The following is a 24,397-nucleotide window of genomic DNA, read 5'->3' on the forward strand; positions in this document are numbered from 1 at the left end:
ATTTCTTATACATATACATATATGTATATGTAAATCAACCCTCAAGGTAGCGTAAGAAACTAAAAAGTGATAAACACAGAATGCTTTGGGGATATGGAATAGCAGAGTTCATAACCAGTTATTAATCCACTTTCAGGACAAGGCTTTTGCTGAAGTTTAAAATAAATTTAAATTTAAAAAAAAAAAAAAAAGGAGAGAGAGAATGTTATCCCGAGCCAGCGGCGTGTCTCCAGCCCCAGCACCCGCCCGCCGTGACGCCGGCAGCTGGCACCCCCCCGCGGCCCGGCCGGCGCGGGCAGCCCCCGCCGAGCCGAGCTGTGCTGCGCGCTCCGCGGTGCCGCGGGCGGGGGCCGAGCCCGCGCGGCCGCTTGTTGATCGCGGCCGGCGCCGCTCCGGGCTCCGCGCCGGCGGCCAGCCCCGCGCCCGGGCTTGCCGCTGCGCCGCAGCTCGCATTCTTCCATTTCAACAGTGCAAACCCCTCCTTTTTCCTTTTTTTTTTTTTTTTTCCCTCTCCCTTTCTTTCCCTTTTTTTTTTTTTTTTTTTTTTTTTTGCATGAAGATGGCGGCGCCTCTCGCCAGCAAGGCAGGGTCCGCCGGCACCACCAGCAAGCCTCCCTTCCCGGAGCTGGATTTCCGATCGGGAGCCAGGGTGGAGGAATTAAATAAACTCATCCAGGAATTCACCAAGCACGATCAGAGGGAGTACGACGACCAGCGAGCCCTGGAGATCCACACGGCCAAGGACTTCATCTTCTCCATGCTGGGTAGGGCAGGGACCGAGCGGGGCGGGGCGGGGGCGATGCCGGCCGGGGACCCCCGGGCAGGGCTCCCGGCCGTGCGGCACCAGCGGAGCCTTTCCCCGCGTCGGCCTGGGGGGTCCCTGCTCGCAGGGCGGCTCTCACCCCCAGGAAACTAATTTTTCCTGTGCTATCCGACTAGCCCTTGGCAGCGATGTATTTATAAGCACAGAGGAAAGGCTGGCTCGCAGAGCTGACCGGTGCCCGAGAAACACGCCGAGCCTGCAGGCGAGGCGAGTCCGGCCCTTTATTGTTTTTACCCCCAACTGTCGAGACATAGGAAGCACAGATTTTTAATTTTTTTTTCCTGGACCGCTTATTTTGGCTGTTAGATCGGCGGATGCTTGTGCAGGATCATCTCCCGAACTGCCTTTCTTGCTTAGGTTGCAAAACTCGCAGCGAGTGGAGCAAGTGAGATTGTGGCGGGGGAGTCTTCATCTGTGTGAAACTTTGAATCTCAGGCTGGGATCCTTAAACCAGGGTGAAGCATGTGTTGGCCCTTGCGGAAATCACCTGGGCTCTAGCATGACTAAGGCTTCTTAAGAGTAACAGTAGAATGACTAACAGCTCTGATTCTCCAGGTAGTCAGTTTCTGATAAATATTTACCGTGAATTGACTAAGAAATCACTCAGAGGAATAAGAGCCTTCAGGGTACAAAAGGATGCTCTTTAACGTGCAGATTAGACCTTGAAATCAGTCGTCCAAGTTTCAATCATTGTCTTAAACATACTCTCAGCATTTTTGTGTAAACAGCTGCTGTGGCCGGTGAATGGCTCTTTGTAGCTCAGAGGTGCACATACACCCTTAAAGCATACTTGGCACAAACCGAGTGTATGATCTACATGTACACTGTGAATAACCTACATCACTTTTCTCATCCAGAAACACAGAGCTGTCCTATTGCAATGATTATTATTTTCTGTCTCAAAGGATTGTCTCTATGATAGACCAGTTCCTCTACAGCCATGAACACACCTACACTCTGTTATGAGAATCTGCCTGTCCCACTGGTTATCTTGTAAGGTACCTGGATCAGTATAATTGCCCACTGTATGGGATTTGCACAATTTTATGTGTGTATTGCTTTTTCACCAAGGGCTGGACAGGATATAGCAGACTAAATTTAGCCTGAGAACAAGGACAACAAGTTGAAAAGTCAGTAGTGTGTATATTTATAGTTGCAGTTATAAATATTTCCCCCTTCCCAGCTAAACAACAACAAAAAAGATGTGATGAAGCTATGGTTGCCTCAAAGCCTGTAGGATTTTTTTTCATAAAAACATGAGCTGGTGGAAGTCATCCAGCATTATGATCTGATACATTTTTCAATCAGGGCTTTAAATAACTGGCTGAGGAAACATGGCGGGATGGGATGGAGCAAAGAAGAGTGGAGAGAAAAGAGCAATAACTGCTGTGGCTAGCAAGCAGAGAAAGCTTTGTATGATCCTGTTTAAGCATTAACAGTCTTTGCAGGGTACAGGGATCACAGATTTTCTTCCTGCCTCGTATAGGAGAAAGCAATAGAAGAAAGACAGAAGAATAAACTGGAGCATGCCTTGTATTTCTGCAAATACACCCTAATGCCTTGCTGTTCATGAAACAGGGAGCCTTAGGCTGTTCAGAAGTAATGTAAATTAATGTGGTTGTCTTTCTTAATATAATGACTGGGAGATGAGCATTCTTCATTTCTAAATGTATAGCTAAACCATTGGTTTCAATAAAAAAACTTATTTCTGTCTAAGTTGTACCTGATAATCTTCAGTAAGTCTTGTTTCTGAATAAAAGAGGAGAATTGAGGACTGAGCCCAGGACAGAAATGGAGATGAGATGTCTGATTTGCCTGCATTAGACCCTAGAAGTTGTGTTTGTGGATCAGATCCTTCTTAGCAAGAGAGGCTCTTAAATCTAAAAGGATTTAACTTATTAATAAATAGCTCTTTCCCCTGTGCCTGATCTCTCCCAAACGTACTGCTCTTATCTCGTCGGGTGATGATAGGAAAATTAAACATAGCTTTCCTGATTTAATTACACTGGTGGATGAATGATAGGTGAGGAGACCTTGTGAAGATTCTCAGATGTTTGTACTCTGCATGGCTTGCCCTCTAGGTCAGACTTTCCTTTTAATTTGTATTAACTCTTTTTCATCTGTGTTGTCTTGCCCTGGCTATAACTGAACTCTGGGAGAGCTAAAGAGTTGGACTGTGAGAAAATTAGGGAGAGGCACTATTGTCGTGTGTTTATCCAAAATCTTGTGTCCCAGGCTTTAGAAAAGGACTGAAAATGACTTGCCTCTCTGGTGGGAGAAGTGAGCATTTTCTGAATGTGGGTGGTTCCTGGCCATTCACAGTCCCTTTCACAGCCACTAAGACCATATGGTCTTGCCAACACCCCATACCAAAACAACAGGTGTATTTTGGTGCCTTTGTTGGTAAATTCCTGTACTCACACTGAGCTGTGCCTGATAAATTCTTATCTCTTTAATTCAGGTATGATTGAGCTTCAGAGGAGGGAAAGGCTGTAGGAATCAAGAGAAAGAGTGGAGAAATGACTGTTGTGTGCTGGCAGAGGGCTGGCTAAGACAGGCTGAGACAAAGTCTCTACCTGCTAGTCATGAAAGGAGCTAACTACTTATTCCCTTGATGACTCAGTTTTGGGAGGGTTTTGTACTTAAAAAGTGATAAAGGAGTATTTTTATCAAATGATGATATTACAGTCAATGATATTTTGATTTTTAAAGTACTTGCTACCATTGTGATGGGAGGTGCATAGCAGTCATATTAAAAACCATTTAAGGGTACCTGACCTAGAGGGTATTATTCCTGCAGTACAAGTACTTTCAGGAAATTCTTTAATGAATACTGGCTGTCTCTTTCTGTTCAGCACCTAAGTAAAAAGTGCTTTAATGCATAGATGTGGTAGGCTTAAAAAAAACATATATTATGCTCTTGAGAGAACATAATTGAACATTGCATATAAAATAACTCCTTGAAATTTCTAGTGCTATTCCTGCCTCAAACCAGCTCATGATGTTTGGAATACTGACTCTAGAATTTTATATAGTAACAAGAGAAAGGAACAAAGATATATGAATTTGTGCAGACTATATAGAGCTATATTCTTCACTCCAGGTACACATCAGGGTTCAGTCATCTAGAGCAGTTTTCAAGCTCTTTAGGTTGGTGTTTTGTTTCTATTTCCTACTATGAGACTTCTCAGCAGAGCCAGAAGACAGATGCTTAGGACATTTCTTGCCATTCTCCTTCCTGAGAAATCAAATCAAGGAACAGACTAGTTTAAATTGGTGCTAAAGTGGCCTTTTGGGGTTTTAAGGCCTCTAGTGTGTCTTTTTGTCTCTTCAGTGGTTACTTCTGTGGGAAGTGGCCACCAGGGCAGGCCGTACTTTGAGCATCTGCAGCCAGCTGCAACTTAGAGCTGTTGACAAGACCTCTAGAGAGCTTGTCTCAGCACCTGATACAGGAGAGGTGGTGATCCTGTTCTGAGATCATTTCCTAATTCTCTGGTGTCTGCCTGCTGCTGTGCTGGGTGTGCTAGCAAGTGTTTGTGATAGAGGCAAGTCTCAGTGGAAGCAGGGCTGGCATCAGCAAATTATTTCTGCTGCAAATACCAGATTCCCAAATGGAGTGAACTACCCTGCTGAGTCCCTGCATCAGTAGCAAGGCTTCCAGCTGTTTCCTGGACTCATGAGCCCCTAAAATATGTGCTCTGGAGGTGCAGATTGCTGTGCTGACAACACAGGTGTCCTCACAATAGCTTGCCTTTGTCAGCAGCTTCTACAAGGAAAGAATTTTCCAGTTTCCCCCTGTACCTGAGGTCTGTGTAGCAGAACAGCATTGGCAGTGTGACTCTTGTGTGGGTTTGTGTGGCATTTTTTTCCTCCCCTCCCGTACCTGCCATAACTTGCTGATAAAATCTCTTGTAGATTAGATTTCAGGCATTGTTTGAAGTGTTGCCTGTTTAGGTATGTGTCTAGGATACATCATGGAAATTCTGCGCTTCCTGTTGTAGTGTCAAGCTGATGAAATAGCAACAGGATTGGAGTGATCTCTCTAGGGTTAAGTCTTTTGTGTGTGTGTGCCTTCTCTCAAGAGAAGCCAATCATGATAGGAGCACACTGTACTCTGAGGCCTATGTTAATAAAGGCTCCCTGCTGGCATTCCCTGTGCTGCTGAATGCATAATGCACAGCTGTTAAAAACAACCTTACTCTATCACAGATTTAATTTCTGGCTTCACTTGTGTCTCCTCTCCCTGCAGGCCACATGTTTCTGTATTTGCATTTGAGGCTGGGGGGGTTCTTGGTGGTTTTGTTTCTCTTAATTAGGGGACAATGTACTAAACTGGTAAGGTAAGGCTACAAAGCATTTGTAGCTTCTATTTGGTTGTACCTTTCATAAATCAACCAATTTCTTCTCACTGGGAATTAGTTAAAAAGGTTTGGTAGCCTCCTCTGTCTCTTTGTTCAAAGGGATTGTTGGTCCATATATGTATCACCAGTGAAAATAGACTGAAAATCTTTGTCTCAGTTTGTTTTAAGATGCTGGTATTTTACTTGCTCGACTACTGTTTTGAAACATTAGTCTGTGATGCAAAGTATTTAGTGTAATAGCTAGGAACGTGTCCTGAGGGCACAAATTCTCATGGCAGGCTTGTCAGACTGCCCACCGCCTGTTCTTTCAGTCTGTGGAAATATTTGTAAAAGATTTGGGAGAATACTTGCCAAGCCCAATTATGCAATTATGTTTTAAGGGCAATTTTATAATTACAGTGGAGGATGGTAACCAGGATACAGGAGTTGTTGAGGTTTTGACTCTTCCTTTTTTTCCCCTATGTGACTTTGTGTGAATGCTAAAATATTCGGGGCAATTCTAGTTACAAACCAGTTGTTCAACTTCCTTTTAAGCAGCTAGCAACTTTTATAGGTGAAGCTAAATTAAAGATGATTCCAGCATTGCTCAGGAAGGCTGGAGGACATGTTTTATTATAGCTTTGGTAATCTGCAGGTTGGATTTGTGCTCAGAGACCCAGAGTAGCCCATCAACAATGTCCAGTCTAGAGGAAACTCAGAGGGTACAAGTCCTGCCTGGACTTCTCAAAGAGAATCTTCAAACTGATCAGGTTTTTTTAACAGTTAGGTTTGTCTGTCATAATTTTTATTTCACAAATGCCAGGTTCCGGCTTTGTCTCCTGTGCAGCTGAAATTTTTGCACTTTTTCTTGGGCCTTGATATGTGCACTTTTGCATTGAGGTGCACCTTTAGGGGCATGTCCCAGTCCTGTTAGTGCAAAGATAGTTTTCCCAGGCACACCTCTGGAATCTTCCTCTGCCCTGTTTGTACTCTGCAGGATTGGTTAGGTGAGAAAGTGCCAGGAAGAGATGTGGCTGAGGCCAAGATTGCCTTTCACCTCCAGTCAAGGGGTCTTGAGCTGCAAGGGCTGCTTCAGCATGACACTGGACAGTGATTGAGATGGCAAATTGCACTTCCAAGCGCATCTGTGTGAAAGCCTGTGGTGGCAGCTGCAGGTAGAGGCCCTGGAATAGACCTGTCAGGTTTCTGTGAGTCTAGGAAAAATGACCTGCTGTGGAGTCCATCGCCTTTGTCTGGGTGATGCTGATGTATGAAGCTCACTTGAGACACAAGAGCTGTAGATCATTTGCTGTGAAAGGAGAGGCTTAAGAGTTGAGTGCATTATATAGGGTGACACATCTCCTGGGTTTCCCCTTAGCAACAGCTGGGGTGGTAAGTTCCATGTCCTAAAAGAAAACCATTAATTCTGGCCATTGGTACCTTGGCCTGCTGTCCTCTGAACAAGGAGAAAATTCTTTGAGAGTGACAGTCCCTTCATGTGTACAGCATATGTTCCATTTAGACTATCTTTAATTTGCTTATCTTTGGGGTATGAAACAAGTAGAGTAGGGTGGAGTTCTAGAGAAGCAAATGGGGAGTATCTGGAGCGTTTTTTTCCCTTGGAAAAGCAGAAGATCTATCATGGGAGCTAAGCAGAAAGCAGCTTTGGAGGCTGAATTCAGAGAATGTCCTTTATTGGGAAAAGAGCAGTGAGCCTGCATGGGAGCAAGGGTGAGAGAGCTGAGAAATGACCTCTAGCTGCATGGCCCAAGTTATTGGTCTGAGTCTTGTCCTGATGACTCCTAGAGTGGTGTGAGTTCAGGAGCTGAACTGTAGTTTTATTGGAACTCACAACCATATTTCATAGGTTCCCCATCTTAACCAGTGAAGTTTTATGACTTCTGTTAGCACAAACCTCTCTTACTGTCTAAGTAACAAAAATATGGCAGTTGCCTTTTCTTGGTGTTTTTTTTGTGGGGGGAGTGGGAGGTTGCTTTTTTTTGTTGTTGTTGGTTTCTTTTTGGTTTACTTTTTTAAATTTTTCTAATGGAACTGGAAAGCAGGTTGTGAGACATTCAAAATAAATCTTTCAGCAGCAGCTGATGTTCCAATTGACAGATGCAGCTATGGATTTTGCTATGTTTCATTAAGAGAACTCCACTGTTTGCTTTCATTTCTACCATTCTGTTGCGTTCCCTTTTACTGTAAATAGCAATTGTCCTGGACTGAGTGCATTAATCTGTGCCTTAGTACTTCAACCAAACTGGCAGGTCTCTGAATCATGTACTTTTACAATAGATAAACTTTCTGCAGTTCTTTCAAGGCACTATTTCAGTGACTGTGTGGTTGTATGGGAAGCATTCAGTTTGAAGAAGATAGATTCCCTGCTCCCCAACATATTTGACTTTTGAGCTTTTAATAAACCCTGGATGCTAAGAAAGTCACAATGATCTTAGTAATGCATTGTTTCAACTGCCAGACAGTCTGATTTTAACCTAATTGAAAGCATTTAATTAAAAGGTTGTTAATGTGTTTTGTTATCAGCATGCTGGTGTCAAAAGTACAAATACCATGGAGTGGGGGTGATTGGTTGCTCTAAGGTTCATAATATCCATGTCTTTGACACAGCAGTGGTAGCTACTGCCACCCACTCATGTTTAGGGCTGTGGGCAGACATTTTCACAGCATTGGGTGGCTTCAGCTGGTAGAACAGGAGGTGGGTGGCATCTATTTAAACCTAAGAAAATCATTCTGTGGGTGAAACACTGAGTCAGAGTGAGGACACCCTAGACCTCTGTTCTGAACTGCCCCCGAATTTATACAGATCTATGCAAGTTTTGGAATATAATCATATGTAGTAGGGCCTTGGTACTATGAGAATCCTTCCTTGTCTCCTGTGCTTCAGCAGTCTGTGAAAGGTGGGGTGGTACTGCAAGAATGGAACATTGTGGTGCTGCAGTTCTTCATGACAGGATGATTTAATCATGCAACTCTCCCATGTAAAGGGAAGTCTGGCTCTGAGAGTCTTGCCATGAAAAGTATTTAAATAATGAAGGCAAATAGTTGCCTGTCACTTGGCGTTGATCTAGTGGTTTTGAGATCATGTACAATTCAACCTCTGTGAGAGAGATTACAACCTAACTCAGTTCTAGCAAGTAATCTTATTTTGTACTGAATGGACCCCAAAGCAAAATTGGGGCAAATTAGTTTAAATAATGCATCCTGTCTGTGGTGTGCATAGTGATGCAGTTTAGCAGTGTCAGGCAATGCCATTCAGTAGAAGGCAGCAGTTTGGGACAGAAGGCAAGGGAAAAATACAAGACATGGCAGTGTGCTTTTTTTTGTTCTAAAATATCTTGTCTCAACTCTCCTGTTCCTGTTTGTGGGGTCTTTTGGCACTGCTCCTCAACCCTCTCTCAAGGATGGATGTTTTTATTCAGTGATGCATATTTGACCTGGTTTAGAAAATGAGGTTCTGAGGTTGTGAAGGAGTAGTATTAAACATCTATCAAAAATGCTGAGACAAACACTGCAATTAGCTTCTGTGTGTTTCCCTTCAGCAATTCTACTCTTTGCATTTTAATAGTCTGACGATCTATTTCTTTGTGATGCTTTGGGTGGCTCCTTTTGGAAATGAATCCTGTGCTGATAGCTCTGGCTGTGTCCCATCCACAGGCACGTGCTCGGAGATATTTTGTGTTTGTTTTGTACCTCACTAATTAATGTGTAAGTTAGTGGTAGAACAGCAGGAAAGCTGCGTTTGCTGACACTTCATGAAATAATGATTTAATCCTTTGTGACACGTTCCTGCTGAGTGTCAAAGCTGATAACTCTAATCTCTGTCCCTAGCTCAGTGCAACAGGAACCTATTCTAGAGGGCGTTTTGCATGATCTTGCAAGCTCTTGTAGGTACTTTGTGACCAATTCATTTAAACTTTTTTTGTAAATTGCCACTCTCGAGCACGATTGTACAGGATTGTCTGGCACACTGAGGAATCTGGAGTTGAGAGCAAACAAAGGAGCTAACTTTGTCTGCTTCAGATGAAATAAGGGGTGTTGTGTGAGCAGCAGGGAAATGCCCTCATTTCCTTCTAAATGCACCTCTTCCTTTGTCAGCCATCAGAGCAAGGCATGGTTCTGTTGATCACAGAGCTTTGCACTAGTTTGGATGGGGGAATGATGGACCCAAGGGGGTCTCAGTGCCCTGAGCTGGAGGACCATGACTGAGACAATTATCACTCCCAATCAGCCATGAAATTGCGTGGGGTCTGCTGCTCCAGTTGGATCCTTACAAATCTGTGTGGCCTGATAGGATTCATCCAAGAATTTTTAAAGACCTGTTGGTATTATCACAAAACCTCTCTTAATGACTTTGGAGTGGTCTTGGGAATCCAGAGAAGTCCCAGCTGTCTGGAAGCTGGCAAACATTCCTGATTTTCAAGAAGGGCAAGAACGAGGACCACAGAAACTACAGGCCTGTCAGTCTCACTTTGGTGCTTTGTAAAGTTATGGAGAAGATTATTCTGGGAGGTATTGAAAAACACTTTGAAGACAACACAGTCATTGATCACAGCCAGCACAGCTTCAAGAGAGGAAAGTCTTGCTTGTTGAATCTGATTTGCTTTCATGACAAGGTAACAACCTAATTACCTTACCATCAGGTACAGCTTCACCTGCCTGGCAAGGGAGGGGATTGGATTGTCCTGCTCTGCTCTGCTCTGGGGCAGCCTCACCTCGAGTGCTGGGGCAGCTTTGGGCACCACAATGTACCAAAGACACCAAACCATTAGAGAGCATCCAAAGGAAGGTTGTGAATGGTGAAGGAGCTGAGGGGAAACCGTGTGAGGAGCAGCTGAGGGCACTGGGCCTGCTCAGCCTGGAGGAGGCCGAGAGAGGCCTCTGCAGCCACAGCATCCTCCTGAGAGGAAGAGGAGGGGCAGGCCCTGATCTCCTCTCTGTGCTGACAGTGACAGCACCTGAGGGAGTGGCCTGAAGGTGTGTCAGGAGAGGTTTAGGTTGGATATTAGGAAAAGGTTCTGCCCCCAGAGGGTGCTTGGGCTGGAACAGGCTGCCCAGGGAAGGGGTCACAGCACCAGCCTGGCAGGGCTCAGAAGAGTTTGGGCAATGCTCTCAGGCACATGGTGTGACCCTTGGGGATGGTGCTGAGCAGGGACAGGAGCTGGACTTGATGATCCTTGTGGTCCCTTCCAACCCAGCAGATTCTGTGAAACCCACCCCTCTTCATTCTATGTGATTCCAAATCCTGGGTGTGGATGCAAATCTGTATGCAGGGATAGCTGAGAAACTGCTCTGCAGTAATTAGTCCTTGAGATACAATAAGCAAAGCTTGCTTTCTGTTCTGGCATGGACTGTGAATTGCTGTTTAAAATAAACTTTTGGTTTAATAGTATTAAACAAAAAATGTGCAGCTCTGCAAATTGAGAAGGGAATGTCACAGTAACAACACTTCAGGGCCTCTGAAATTCATCTTTTACACTTGCAATACAGTGTGCTGAATGGCAGATCAGGTATTGATATTGGCCCCTTGATATAAGGCCTTTAAAGCTTGAGTTGCTGAAATATCTGTATTTCGTAGACAGTAGGACAACCATGTGCTAAGCAATCAGTTACTTGAGGAAAATAAGAGGAATGCAAGTCTCTCTGCCAGCGCAGCATGTCTCTGACAAGCTGAATTAAATGCCCATGTTTTTTTCCAATGAGCAAGCTGTAATGCACATCTAAGTGCATTATTGAGAAAAAGGAACCATTACAATTTGATTGAGCATGTCTCAGAAGCTTGCATTATGTAATAAGTTGTCTGTAAAAGTTTGACCCTGAACTTGCATTTTTTCTTAATATCCTGTGAATGTCAATGCATGTGCAAAATTTACAGTTGAGGCGACAATGTTACAGTGAAAACAACCCCTTTGACACAGGCTTGTAACATCAAAGAAAGACTGTTTCTGTCCAGTCGTTTTAATTGTCCTGGGGAGAGATTCATATGTGCTATATAAGCACTTAGCAAAACTATTTTCACACTATCAGAGCTGCAGAGTTAAGTTACAAGTTAGTCTGGAAAATCAAAGTTTAAAAAATTATTTCGATCCTCTTAAACCTAAATCCTGGCTCTGAACTAGAGGACTCATGAGTTACTTTAGAAACTAGATAAACCCTCTCACTCCTTCACCCTAAAAATCAGGAATAATCTTTTTATCTAAACTGCTTCTTAAACATTCAGGTAAAGAATTCAATGTTTAAAAACCTGTTCTTATGCTGAGACCAGTCTTCTAAGGCATTGCTTGTACATGCATGAATCACTCTATTGTTCTGTGTTCATCACTGAGTTCTCAACTTCTTTTAAGTGACTCTTTCTTTACCTTAAAATGTGTATATGCCTTTGTTTTATTCCATGTGGAGGTCTCACCCCCTCCCAACAGAGCTGTTCCAGTGTGAGAGGCTTCACTGGGCCAAGGCCAGCACTGCTTGGCGAGGACTGTCGGAGTCCTATGGAAAAGATTTCTGTCTGAGGGAGACAAATGAAGAAAATCCCCAGACCCACAGCATGTTGATAGACCTCCTGTTGTTCTTAATTCGTGTCTGTAAATGGCACTGGTTTCCGCTGTTGTGCACCGAGACAATAATAAATAACAATCCTTAGCATTTATATACCACTTCACAATTTTCAGTGTGTTCAACACACATTAACTAATTCAGCTGAGATGCACATATTCTGTGAGCAAAACTACTCTTCTTGCTGCCCAGGGGAACCTTTTATTACAGCTGGGACAAAGCTTTTCTTTTTGCCCTTAACTGGAGCTGTTGGTACGAATGTTCTATACAGGGCCTGTGTCTTTCTTCCTGAAGGTTTTAAGCATTTGCATGTACCTCTGTTTGAACAGGAACTGGGCCACTCCCCAGTCATATGTGATACTATGAAAAAGATATGCAGGAGAATTTTCTTAGTATTTTGTGCTGCAAATATGCAGACCCAGGGTTAATAGATTTGTGGTTTCAGAAGTCATTGAGTTAGCAAAGATGTGGTTACATTAAATGCTTCTTTCTGTGCTTCCATAAGGTCTTCAGGGCACACCATCTCCAGTGGTCCTTGAGGCTCAGGAAGAGAATAAGTCTCTGTCAGTTTTGACTGTGTTGGATCATCACACCATGTACTAAGAAAACTGAGGATGCTTGGTGGCTTTGGTGCCCTAGATCCCACACCTGCTAGGCCACCGACCTGACTTTTGGGGCAGGAGAAAGCTCAACAGAAGCCTGTTGCCATGTAAGAGGTGTTTTGAAGGCAGTTAAAGACATTATGCCCTATTGTTTGAAATCCTGAATCCCAAACATGTCTGGGGTCCCAGACATGCACTGGTGTGAATCTAATCTGTCAGGCACTTGACTCGTGTTCTGCCTTGGTATTTTGCATATGTGTATAGAGCTGGTGAGAGGAGTTTGATGCATCCCTGTCTGCACCTTCAAGCTGGGCAGGATTGGTTCCACATTTTCTTCCCAAGAATAGCACCGTTTTAGCATTCCATTCAGGCGGCTAGAAGATAAGCATCTTATTTAACCAGGTCATATAACGTGGATTAGTGGTTTACCTTGGAAATAACTGTTTTGTAGTCTTTGTAAATTGGTGCCTGGTACTTCAGAATGGCTTTACAGTTGTAACTGTTTTTCTGATCTGAGAGATTAAGTTATAGCTAATGGTCACACCTCTGGATTTCCTCTTTGTCTAATCTTATAGTAACCTTCTGGTTTAGAAGTGGATGCCTGCAGGTTTGACCTGAAACTGATTCTGCAAGACCAGCATAGAGTATAATTTTCCTATAAATGAACCAGGAGCACCATTAGCCTTTTAGTGACCTAATTACACAGGCAGGTAGCATTTTGAGATCAGAACTCTCATTTTGCTACAGCTCTTCCTTCAGCTAACAGTGCATGAGAGAAGAACAGCATGTTTCTTGCAGGTGATGATTTCTCTTTCAGTGGCTTTGATATCCTCATTTTGTGTTTGAAGGTAATGTGCAGATTGCTGGGTGGCATCACTCAAAGTGAGTGACTGAGCTGCTGTAGCATGTGAAGATGTCTCCAAGACAACTGATTTCCTGGTCAAACAGCACATTGGCTTCTGCCACAAGACATTTTAAGGGAGCTGGTGAGCTGAAGGAGCAAGATATTTTAACAGTTAATTATTAGCACTGTAGCTGCCAAATGCAGCTCAGAGTCTAAGGCTGAAAATGTACCTATTACACACTGTAAATGAATAACTTTAAATAAAAAGGATTATGTGATTTGATTAGCAAACTGATTTATCAGAAAACTTCTACCAAATAATAGGAATTGATTCCTCCCTTCACAGTTCTTTTCCTCCAGTTGTTATATATGGAATTTAGGGACCTTCTTTTACTCTCACATTTTGCGGTCTATGTCTCTGCTACCTTTCAGCTTTGCTTTTTAAGTATTACTGTGCTGTATTTTTTTCTAAAATGTACCCAAAAAATCAGATGTTTGTTTCTGTTTCCCTTATGCTCTAAAACTCAGAGAGGTTTAGTGACTCCATTCTATTCTAAAGTTAGGATAATAAAAGCTTGAAGCATTGGATTTTTCCCTCTGTGTTATCCCCTCCTCCCAGTCCCCTTTGCCTCCAGAGGAGCAGTGTTACTGAACAGGTGTAGAGCATTTCAAATTTTTTCTTCTGCATTTCAAATTTTAAACTTTTCTTCAGAAAATATTTCTATGTCCATCCTGTTGCATGGTACTTGGTCCAAACCAAAATGAAAAATATCCACTTGTTTTCCTGCTCTCCTTGCAAGGCTTGGCTGTTCTGCTCAGCTGAACAAAACCCACCTTTGTCTTCGCTTTGGAATAAGAAACAAGCAGGCTTGTTGATTTCTGCTGCATTAATACTCTCCTTCCTCACAGAGATTCAGTGGTTATCAGGGGTAGGGCTGGCTGCTGTTTCCATGAGGTCTCCAGGAGCTGCTGCAGTGTGGATCTCCAGCCCCAGAGACAGCAGGGACTGAAGGAACACGAGCAAAATGCGCTTTGTGCAATGGTGGGTAGTGAGAGCACAGAGTGCTGAGAACGCTTGAAGACTTTCAAATAATGTGCAGGAGAGCCAGGGGGTTGTATCCCTGCCCTGACCTCTGTCCCATGGAACATCTGAACCTGAATTCTCAGCTAATAACCCCTAAGCTGCCTTCTCTGAGCGTGCCTGCATTCGTTGGGGAATTTTAGGAATGCGCATTTCAGCACAGTGTTGGTGCTGCTCACCCTCTGCTCAACTAAGAGCTTTAGAAGCTGGTGTGGGGTTGGTATTGCCAGGATAAAACCCCATTGTGGTTTGCAGTATTCTTTAACTGAAGATTTATTTTCCTGGGTAAGGTTCCATTTAGAACCGCAGGAGTCAACATCAAAGAGCTGGAGAAAGGCCTCTTCCCTTTCCCTGACACAGCACAGCTTCAGCCCTCTCCCTTTGCTATCCCCTCTCCCAATTCCTTTGTTTTTAAGGCATTACAACTTCAGTGACTGGAATATTGAAGAGACTGTAGTTAGTGTTGTATTGCTCACAATTACAGGGGCAATTGATCTAAGGAGGTAAGAGGAGAAGTGGGAGGGTAGAGCCAGTGTTACTGATGCAAACCTCTGTCTTTTGATGTCCCCTCCATGCTGATGCAACTCCATCTTTAGCCTCCAGCCTCTTAAGTAATTTTTGTTGGAGGATGTGGGAGGTCTGCTCTTGACCCATATGGGAGGAAATTGGGAAACTGGGCACAGAGGCCCCACCACCTGCTTGGCTTTGTGCACAGCTCTGTGGACTGTGTGGCTTTTGCTGCATATGTCTCACACAGCAAGGCAGCAGGAGTCTGTGGGTTTGTTTTGTAGCAGATATGGTCACAAGGACATCCCTGTCTCTGTTTCTGGTGACTAGTTGAAGGTCCTTCTGTTTGCTTTGAAAAGCAGCTGACAAAGGAAGGCAAAGCAATTTGTGTCCTCAGCAGGGCAGAATAATCATGTGACCAGCATCTCTGAAAGATCTCAACAGTGCATCTTGGAGTCTCATGCAAACTGTGTTAATGCAGAATTCCTACACATGCAGGCATTCAGTGCTACACTTGATAACTAGGCAGTGATTCAAGCTGTTTGAGAAACTGCATGCAGTATGAGAAGCAGCCTGGACCAAAATGAAAACCCAGGGTGATTCTGGAGGAAAATGTAAGGTTATTTTTAGGATTGCTGCTATTGTGTTGTGCACCAAGGAAGATAATGCTCCAGCTTTGCACTAAAGGTCAGCATTGTTCAGCCTTATTCCTCATTTCTTGGCCCCATCTATTTTAACTGGTAAATACTGTTTGCTTTAGCACCTCCTTTTGTGACCCTGCATCTGCTCATCTAGGTGCTGGACACAGCAAGGGTTTGAAGCAATCCAGGGCTTGTGTTCTGTATATGAAATGCAGTTAAATTTGTTCCTGGTCATCTTGCAGCAAAGCTATTTGTGCCCTGCCTATGGCCTGGCTTGCAAGCTGCAAATGTCTGGATAGGATTTATTATCTCTGACCATAAAATTTTAAACTGCATTTAATGGTAGATGTTAAATCACTGCTGCCCCAATTCCAATCTCTCTGCAGAATTTCTGAGTTCCTAGGAAGGCATTTTCTCTGTCAGTAACCTTTGGTTTCTGAGAGCAGAGGCAAGTTACAGGGCTGTTCACAGGATGATGGTGGTGAGGGACCTGTGTGCTGGCCAGTGTCCAGGCATCTGTCTGGCTCCAGAGAGCAGAGCCAGGCAGACCTGGTACGGCTGTGATGTGACTGAGGGATGTTTGTATTGGTGTCTGGGTGCAGACACTGCTGGGACACAGGACTGAGTGTCTCTGCTCTTGGCTTTGTTCCTCCTTGATTGAAGTATCTTTGACACAGCAAGAAAACTGGAATTCAGTGCTTCAGCACTGAGCTGCTTACAACAAGCTATTTTATTTTTTGTACATGTCTAATAAATACTGAACTGTTCAGTGTTGTCACTCAATGTGGCTTTGTCCCTTGCTGCTGGGAGTCTCTGCATAGATTTCTCTTGAGACTGGCAAAATGCTTCCTCCAGGATGTGCATGAGAGGCGCAGTGTTCTAGCTGAGGTTGTTCTTTGTCACCTTTGCCTAGAGAGCAGTGGCAGCCCTAAAACAGAATCTAATGTTTCTTAAATCAGTTAATAGCCTTGAAGCCCTTTTCAGGAACATGCAAAGAGCTGTGGCAGGTGGGCAGGAGGTGTCTTCCTTGCCAAGGAGGGGGAGATGCCACCTTCTGTGCTGCATTTGCAGGGGAGGCAGAGAGCCACCCAGGGCTTCCCACTCTCAGGCCTGTGCACTTTACACTGCTCCATCTTCCTCATGGCAGTCTAGCTTTCCATTTCATCAGCAGGAATACCATTTAGTGTGTTTTGCTTTAACCCAAAGCTGGACATCATAGAAAAGAGTCATCCAAGACTAGGCTGGTAAGAATTGTTTGACATCAGCATATCAGAAAAGGTTGCAAAAATTTACAGTATGCTGTGGCAGAGTTTTCCAGAGCTTGTGCTTGACTGAAGCACAATAACTCCTGTCCCTAATACGGTGTTTAAAACCACTGTTCATAGCAGTGCCTGCAGTGATGGCAGGTGGAAGCAATCTTCTGGTCCAGAATAGCCAAAAGCTTAAAAACATCTAATATTTGATAATTTTCATCTTCTGGAAGACTGTGCTGTCTAACTCAGAGGTTATTTAACTTCCCTTATGGTGGGAGAGGCAGGCTATCATCAGTAGAGACCAGTAATCTTGGACCAGGGTTTAAGCAAAACCACTTTCAGCAAGAATGCTTTCCACAAGTGGTTCTGCCTGTCTGAAGTTAAAAGGAGGCTCTGACTTTTCCTCTGCTCATTCTCACACCTCTAAAGGTTGAGCAGTCCATTTTCTCCGTGCTCTGTATGGCTTCTTCCCATATTAGAAAGGGAGTTGCTGAATATGGGCATCCCAGGGTGTGTGCGTCTGTCTGTCTGGAGCCGTCCCATCAATTAAACAGCAGCTGACGTCATATTTGAAGGTCAGCTGTTTTATAACCTAATATTATCTTTTTTTTCCCCTCTGGGTTTATTATCTCTCTCCAACCTGCAGCTCAGCACCATCTGGTGCAGGCACACAAGGGAGAAAGATTAGAGAAAGTAAAGCAGCTTTGTTCGCTTCCCCCATTGCTTCCGATGTACAGAGGAGTCACAGTCTCTTGCAATATTGAATTTTAAGTGCTGGGGAGGGCTGGATCCTGTTTGCCATCTGAGAGAGGGAAAAATAGTCTGTGCTTACCAGCAACCTGTCAGGAAGTGTCTCAGTATTCCTAAGGGTCTTACTGTGGCCACAAAGTGTACTTTGCTGGCATTTTATTTTATTTTTAAATACTGTTGGGATTTTTTATGACCTGTTTTTCTCAGCACACATATTTTCCTTACCTGTAAATTGCCAGAAGCACTCCTAAATGAGGTACATGTGCCGTGCTGACCCCAGCTAGAGTCTGCTTTGGAGGTGAAGATCTCTGGACACATGAAGTGAATTAACACCTGACAGAGCCAAGCTGTCACACTCCAAGCATGTTCTGCCACACAGAGGTAGCTCCATCTTCCCTTGTGGCATCTGTCTGCACATGCCAGGAAAGTGAATATTTACTTACCCAGCCTCAGCCTAGAGGGAAGTCTTGAGAGTTGTTTCCATTTCATAGGCAGGGTGGGGTTGCACAAAAGCTTCACCCTCTCTCCCATCCTCCCTCCTTCTTTTCCTCTGTCCATCTAGAGGTGTGATTGCTTTCTGTCCGAACTGCATGGTGCTGATTTTCTGTAAAGGCAAAGCTCTTTTCTTTCCAGTAGTAAAATGATAATTATTCTAGAATGCTGATCTCCTCATCCAGCTGGTGAACTTGCAAACTACTATCTTGTTGCTTTTCTTCAATGTTTCAAATTTTGCATTTGGTTATTACGAAACAAAATTTCTTTAGGCGTAAATAACTATTTTTGGCTATTGGGAAAGGATAGATAATTGTTGGACAGAAATAAAAAAGTTTAATTATGAAAAGAGTTGGCTGACTGGTGGTGCATGGATGTTCATGGCTCTGGATCATAAGACATAGAGACTCTTTTTTGTCCAACTTTCCTTTGGTGCTGTGTAGCTTTCTCCTAAACTGTGATTTTGTTAGGTCAAGGACATTTCATACAGATTCCTAATTTCTGGAGAATATATCAGTTTGTGGAGGTTTTGTGGAGGTTTAGTTTCAGTTTTGCTCTTCTAAGAAAAAAATTACATTTGTTTCTAGCTTCTCCCATTTTATAAAGAATCTTGAACAAACGAAAGTAGAATTTGAAAAGAGGAAAATGTGTTTGGAAACAAAGAGGGAGTTCTGTTTTTTCCAGTGCTTTAGGAGGGCTCCAATTTGTAACAGAGAGGAGTTTGTCTCCTTTCACACATTCCGATGCGATTCTTTCCACTGTGACGTATTTAAGGTTGGGACTGAATTTTTTCCTCTCCTAAATCAGTATAATGTATGGTGTTTTTTCAGTATTTGATTCAGCTTTTCATGTCCCCAGCAACTTGATTTATGCAGGGTTTTTATGGAAGCACAGCAAATGGAGCAATTGTTCTTGCATTTCTTGACAGGTTTTTAGGTTTATGAAGGGTACTTTTCCAAGCAGTGAGACAAACTGAAGTCTCCCCACATGACAGTGAAGAGTTGAGAAGGCAGATGCATTCAATGGAGGACCTGACCATGTCACCACAGTCCTCCTAGTGTGAATCCTCATCACCTTGAAGTGAGCTTCAAAATGGTGCTGTGGATTCTCATGTGCAGCTTAACTTTGAAATCAGTTGTTGTATGTCCTGTTTATATTTTTAAGACCATTCTCGGAGTAGTTTTAATCACTCACAGCAGTTTACAACACAATTTTTTCCAGTCCAGACTGACTCAGTTTTTTCTACACTTAAGCACTATATAGGTAAAAAACTCAAGCACTTCTTTGTGCTGTCTTGCCATAAGGGAAGGCTAGATCTAGGAGATACTGAAATGGGGTTTGAGGAGAGAGAAGGAAAGTGCACAAAAGGTTTGAGTCTGTTTTGCAAGTTTGCTTAGTTGTTTTTAGTGCCCAAGAGAAAAAGAGAGATGATTTTTTTTTTTATTAGTCAGGTCATAATGTGTCCTTTGCAACCTAAAATGCTCCTAGGCATATTGATTTTGTACTTCTAGTGCTCTCTGCAGAAAGATCTCTCACTTCTTTTCAAGGACAGTACAAGACAGCAGTGCTTGGCTTGGATCACCATGAAATCCCCTTATCTGCCTGTTCTCACTTTATTTTTCTTCCAACTCTTACAGTGTCTTCATTGGCACTGAAAATATGCAGCCAAGGTTGATGAGGGCAAAACTTAAGCTTTACTTTGACTTCTACTTAACTCTTTGCAGTGTTTTTTCAAGGACTGTGAGTGAGCAGAGCCATTAAATCCTTCCTTTTTTAGATTTTTCTTTTCTGTCCCAGTGCAGCAAGTATTTTTAATCTACCTTTTAAAGAGCTGGAGTTCAGTCACTGATCTAGAATGGTGTACTGTGCCTAGTGGTGCTGTGTAATCTGCAAAGAGCTTGGATTTCTCCATCTCTTTAGTTTTTTCCTCTGGACACCAGAGGATGCATACACATTACAGTTACTGCAGACCAGGTTGTACTTGCCAGATTGGCCAATGGCAGGCTTCAGAAAAGAGGCAGCATAATAGCTGGCTTTGCTACTCAAGATTTCTGTCCCAGAAGAGGAGCCTGCTGACAGACATCTGCATGTGGCTCCTGGTGCTGTGGCCAGCGAGGCACCCACAGTGTGTGGTGGTGTCTTGGCAGGGAATGAACCAGCAGTACTGTTTCACCTGATACACATCCAGCAGAGGCATCCCACAATGGTCAGGTTAATGGTAGGCAGTCATACTAAAATGTTGCACTAAAACCAGCTTTTCATGCTGAAATAGAGATTTTTGGTTTATACTGCCAGTACCTCTAGGGCTTGGTTGGGGACAGAGCCCCTTTGTACTCCAGTCTGTGTAAAGACCAGTTGAAAACTGCAACCTTTGCTTTCACAGATTTTCAAGGTATAAGTAGCAGAAGCGTTTTAAGTAGTCTTGTGCCTTCTGCTGCTTTGTTAACTTTCACTTGCATGGTATTAACTATTGACTGGACTGTTGGCAGTTGTTTGGTGTTTTGTTCTTTTCTCTTTGCATCTCAGCAAAAATCCCTGCTGACGGTTTCTCAATGTTTGTCTTACTTGTTTCTGGAGGTTCCTCTTTTGAGGGCTTTGGCAGGGCTTTGCTCACTGTCTCTAGTAATAATTGAGGTGGTTGAGTGAGTTATGAAGAATCAGCTGGATTGATTTCCCTTTTGCAATTGGGACTAGAAAAGCTGATTGCCTTGGTGTGCAGCATGCTCAAGGCCATACGCCAAGCTGCTATCAATTTTGCCCTCTCCTCCTGTGAAATTACTAAAGAAAAGATGTTTTCCAGATCATGCATGTGGAACAGATGTAGCTTATATTGCTAGATGATTCAGCTAAGACTGGTGCCAAAACATTTTCCAGAACTCTCAGCTGGTAGTTGGGTTGAGAGAAGGAATTATTTGATTGAAGTGCTGGGCTGGCTCTCCCTCCATGTCTGTGACAGCAGCCACGTCAGGTACAGTTCCCTTTGATGTAGCAAAGGTCTAACAGAGTGATGGGATGAGGGATGGGTCTTGTGCCATGAGACCAGGGAGGCACAGGGAATGTGTGTCCAGAACTGGGTAATACCAGCCCGGGAGCCTGAAAGGAGTACAGAAATGCATTTGTGACAGGCTTGGTTAATGTGTGGAGGTGCTTCAGAAAAGCACATTACACACAGCCCATGTGTGCTTCTCCCTCTGCAAGTGTTCCTTTGCAGTCAAATGCCATCAGCACAGAGATCACTGGGGTCCTCTGGCCAAATGTATTTCCTTCCACCTTCTGCTGAGATGGAGAAAATTCTGTTTTCATGAATAGGAATGTGATTAGCTCACCTATTTTTCCCTTTGCAGTCACACTTGGCAGTCTCCCAGAAAGTCACTGGAATGAGCTTTTCTAAGGCTCTATGTATACACAGAATCATGCCAGAGATGGGACTGGGCAGTTGCCTGAAAGTCTGGCACAGTAAACACACATTTGTTTGTTTAAAACTTGCTTATATGTAGACTGAAGAGTGCAGAGAATAAGCAGAAGTGCTTAATCAAATTCAGTCCACATGCCTTACTAGCATGGCTGTTTGGACTTTGCTGCTAACATTGTAAATTGGAGCACTTTACCCCTAAAGCTGGTTAAATGTTTGTGCATGGGTGAAGTCCAGGGGAGGTGTTCTGATGGTGGTGCCTGGGGCGTAGGACCCAAGGAGGAGAAACTGGTTATTTTGTAACCCATAACAGGGAAGTGTTAATCACAACTGCTGAACAAGATGTGGTTTTATTGCACACATGGCATTTATGGGGAATACAGTGTAGCAAGTCTTGGCACTGGGGAATGTGGAGTCTATAGTCTTGTGTCTGTGCCTGTCAGAGAAGACATTTGTGCAAAATGTTTGCAGGGTACCAGCAGCCTCCACCAGCCAGAACATGGGGTACTAGTGGCCTCATTCATGGATGGATCAAAAAAAGGAAATGTCTATAGGGGATGGTGGGCATTGTCTCCTCTTCATGTTCCCAGAAAAAACTTTAGCTGTCAGTCTTCTGCTGAAATACATACTACATTCTGCCTTAATAAAGAGAAATATAGGAAGAACTGTGGTTTTTTCCTGCAACTGCTGAGTCAGGAGGGGGTGGAGATGAGAAACTCAGAGTTGTCATTCTGGTCCCATGGGAAAGCAGTTCACAGCTTGGCACAATAGTTTCTCTCAGTGTCTGTCCTCTGGGAGCTCACTCTATGGTTTAGCAGCCCTATCTACCTTCCATGAGAAATTAGGGTACCTCCTGATTGCTGTTTGGTTCTTGACTGTGGTCTACAAACCAGATCTCCTGTGGCAGTGAGCAGAGCTGCCAAAACAGCACTCTCCACCCAATGCCACTGCTACAGCTCCTGGTAATTTGGAAGAGGTCAAGAGTGGCAGGCTTGGGCTAGTGCACACTGTTTTAGGTAACCTTGGCATTCTGTGGGACATGGTGGTCCTTTGAACAGTGGGGGGTGCTCCCCACGCTCTGGAGCTGCCCAGGGAGGGGACAGTGTTTGCACACTCTGCCATGCCTCTGTCTGTGTCATTATTAAATAAAGCAGTTGGGGTCCCAGATGTGCTCTGGCTTCTTTTGTGTTTAAAATGTCTGTTCTCTGTCCAGCCACTGGGGATTTTCATGCAGCTCAAAGTGCAGGGGCTGGTGCTTTCAAAGCAGGAGGCTTGATGTCCTTTCACGTTAGTAAGGGCAGGCTCTGTCAGCAAAATCTTGCCAAGGTTCTTTCACTTTTTCTCCAGGAAGGCTCTTTGCTACCTTTGCCTGTGTCTGGGGGAAAGGCGGCACCAAGTGGCAAAGAGACCGGGCTTGTGCTGCAGGGCTTTAATGGCAATTCAGTTGCATCTCTTGCATTTTTGGTGATGCTGATGGAAGAGCTTGCACTAGGGGCTGGGTTAGTAGTGCTTTTGTGTTGTTGCCAAGTTCTATTTAATCATAGAGTACTTTGCAAACCCTGGAATTTCACTTAGAGTGCATGCATGCTTTGGTCCTAAGCAGTAAAATGCTGCATATTGCAAACTGAGGTGTGCCTTGACAGGTGAAAAGCCACAAACCAATTCCAGCTGGATACAAAATGAAATAAAATATATTTACCAAGTTTTTACTATATTTACGACCAAGATTTGGAATTAAAGCATGGGTGCTATTTGGATAAAGAGGCTATTTCATGTATTCCAAGTGTGAAAGTTTTTAGTCACACTCTGAATAAGTTGCTTAAATATCAGAAGTTTGCAGTTTCCTCCCTCGCTCTGTAACTACTGAATAGTGGAGAGGATAGAGTAAGCAAAAAATATTATTTGGAGGAAACGAATTTCTCTCTGCTCCACCTCTTCCTGTGAGCAAAAGGAGAGGGAAGGCACAATGAAGACATCTGTTCCTTTGAACCCACTCACAGACTTGCTTGGTAATAAAACTGGGGGAAAGGAGGAGAAGATATTGGAGCTGTTCAAGTGATTGCTAATCATTTTGAGTACTGAGGGGGCATGTTGACCTTCTTAGGAGATATTGAAAAGAAGCTGGCACTGACCTCTGCCAGGGTTTAAATCCAGCAGACTCAGAATCCCTTTGTGCCCCTTTCAAAGAGGAGACAAATCTCTGTGGTAGCCACGCTGTCCCCTTGCCTCAGGGTAGGCACCTCAGCTGTACTGACCCAGATACTGTGCTCTGGTCTCCTGGATGAGCCCTTCACTGCCTGTGTATCACCATGATCAGGGCTGCAGCAAACTAAACAAGAGCCCTGCAGATAAAAAATTATCCTGTGCCCTGCTTCCCATCCACACTTTCCTCTTGTTGTGTGTAATGCTTAAAATCTTGTGTGTCTGTAGCACATAGCTGCGGGGTCCTCCCCATCCCCCATTCCTCCTGCCTAATCCCATTGTGCTGCTTAGTCACAGCAAAGACCCCTCTAATGGGTTTAAGTGGCCGTGCTCCTGGCTGGCTGAGCTGCTTTCTGTCCAGCCTGGGACGCTGTGTGTAAGCAAAGGATGAGGCTGCACACATCTACTGCCTCTGGGTCCTCCTGAGTGTCAGCAGGTGCCTGCATGAAGATTAGGTTTCCCTCTAAGTGTCATATCTGGAAACAAAAACCTGTTAAAAAATGCCAAGGCGATGATATTCTCAAACTACTAAAATGTGGGCAAAAACGCTTCTATGAACCCAGCCACAGAAGGCAGGGGCAGATTGTTCCTTATGAGCCTTTCCAGGCCCTTAAAATGTCTTAAGGCATAAACCAGTGGTTGTGGCACACACTGGCACTGGTAAGGTTGATGAGGGACATTCTCCAGTTGTGGATTTTGAGTCTTCTCTGAATTCTTCCATGGCATTCTCCTGTAGCTAGTGAGGAGCTCTCAGAGAAGGGCTATCTGAGAACTGGTATAAGGTCTTTAAGCCTGGAATGTTTGTTCAGAGTGGGAATGGTTCTGCCTTGATCAAAGGTAGCAAGCAGGTAGCTGCTAAAGAAAAGAGACATGGCTTTGT

General features: G+C 43.9%; 1 protein-coding gene across 5 annotated transcripts in view; it reads left to right on the plus strand.

Annotated features, from left to right (window-relative positions):
* The window catches only part of MB21D2 (Mab-21 domain containing 2), a 71,809-nt gene that overhangs the window by 13,537 nt on the left and 33,875 nt on the right, over positions 1–24,397 (plus strand). For 4 of the 5 annotated variants that reach the window (XM_064721243.1, XM_064721245.1, XM_064721244.1 and 1 more), the window contains one exon: positions 560–764. In XM_064721243.1, the coding sequence (XP_064577313.1) occupies positions 560–764 (205 nt within the window). Of the gene's footprint in view, positions 1–553; positions 765–24,397 lie in introns of those variants that run through there. The other variant, XM_064721246.1, reaches the window with a different exon arrangement.

This window comes from Zonotrichia leucophrys, chromosome 9 (assembly GCF_028769735.1).
Source record: "Zonotrichia leucophrys gambelii isolate GWCS_2022_RI chromosome 9, RI_Zleu_2.0, whole genome shotgun sequence".
Lineage (NCBI taxonomy): Eukaryota > Metazoa > Chordata > Aves > Passeriformes > Passerellidae > Zonotrichia > Zonotrichia leucophrys.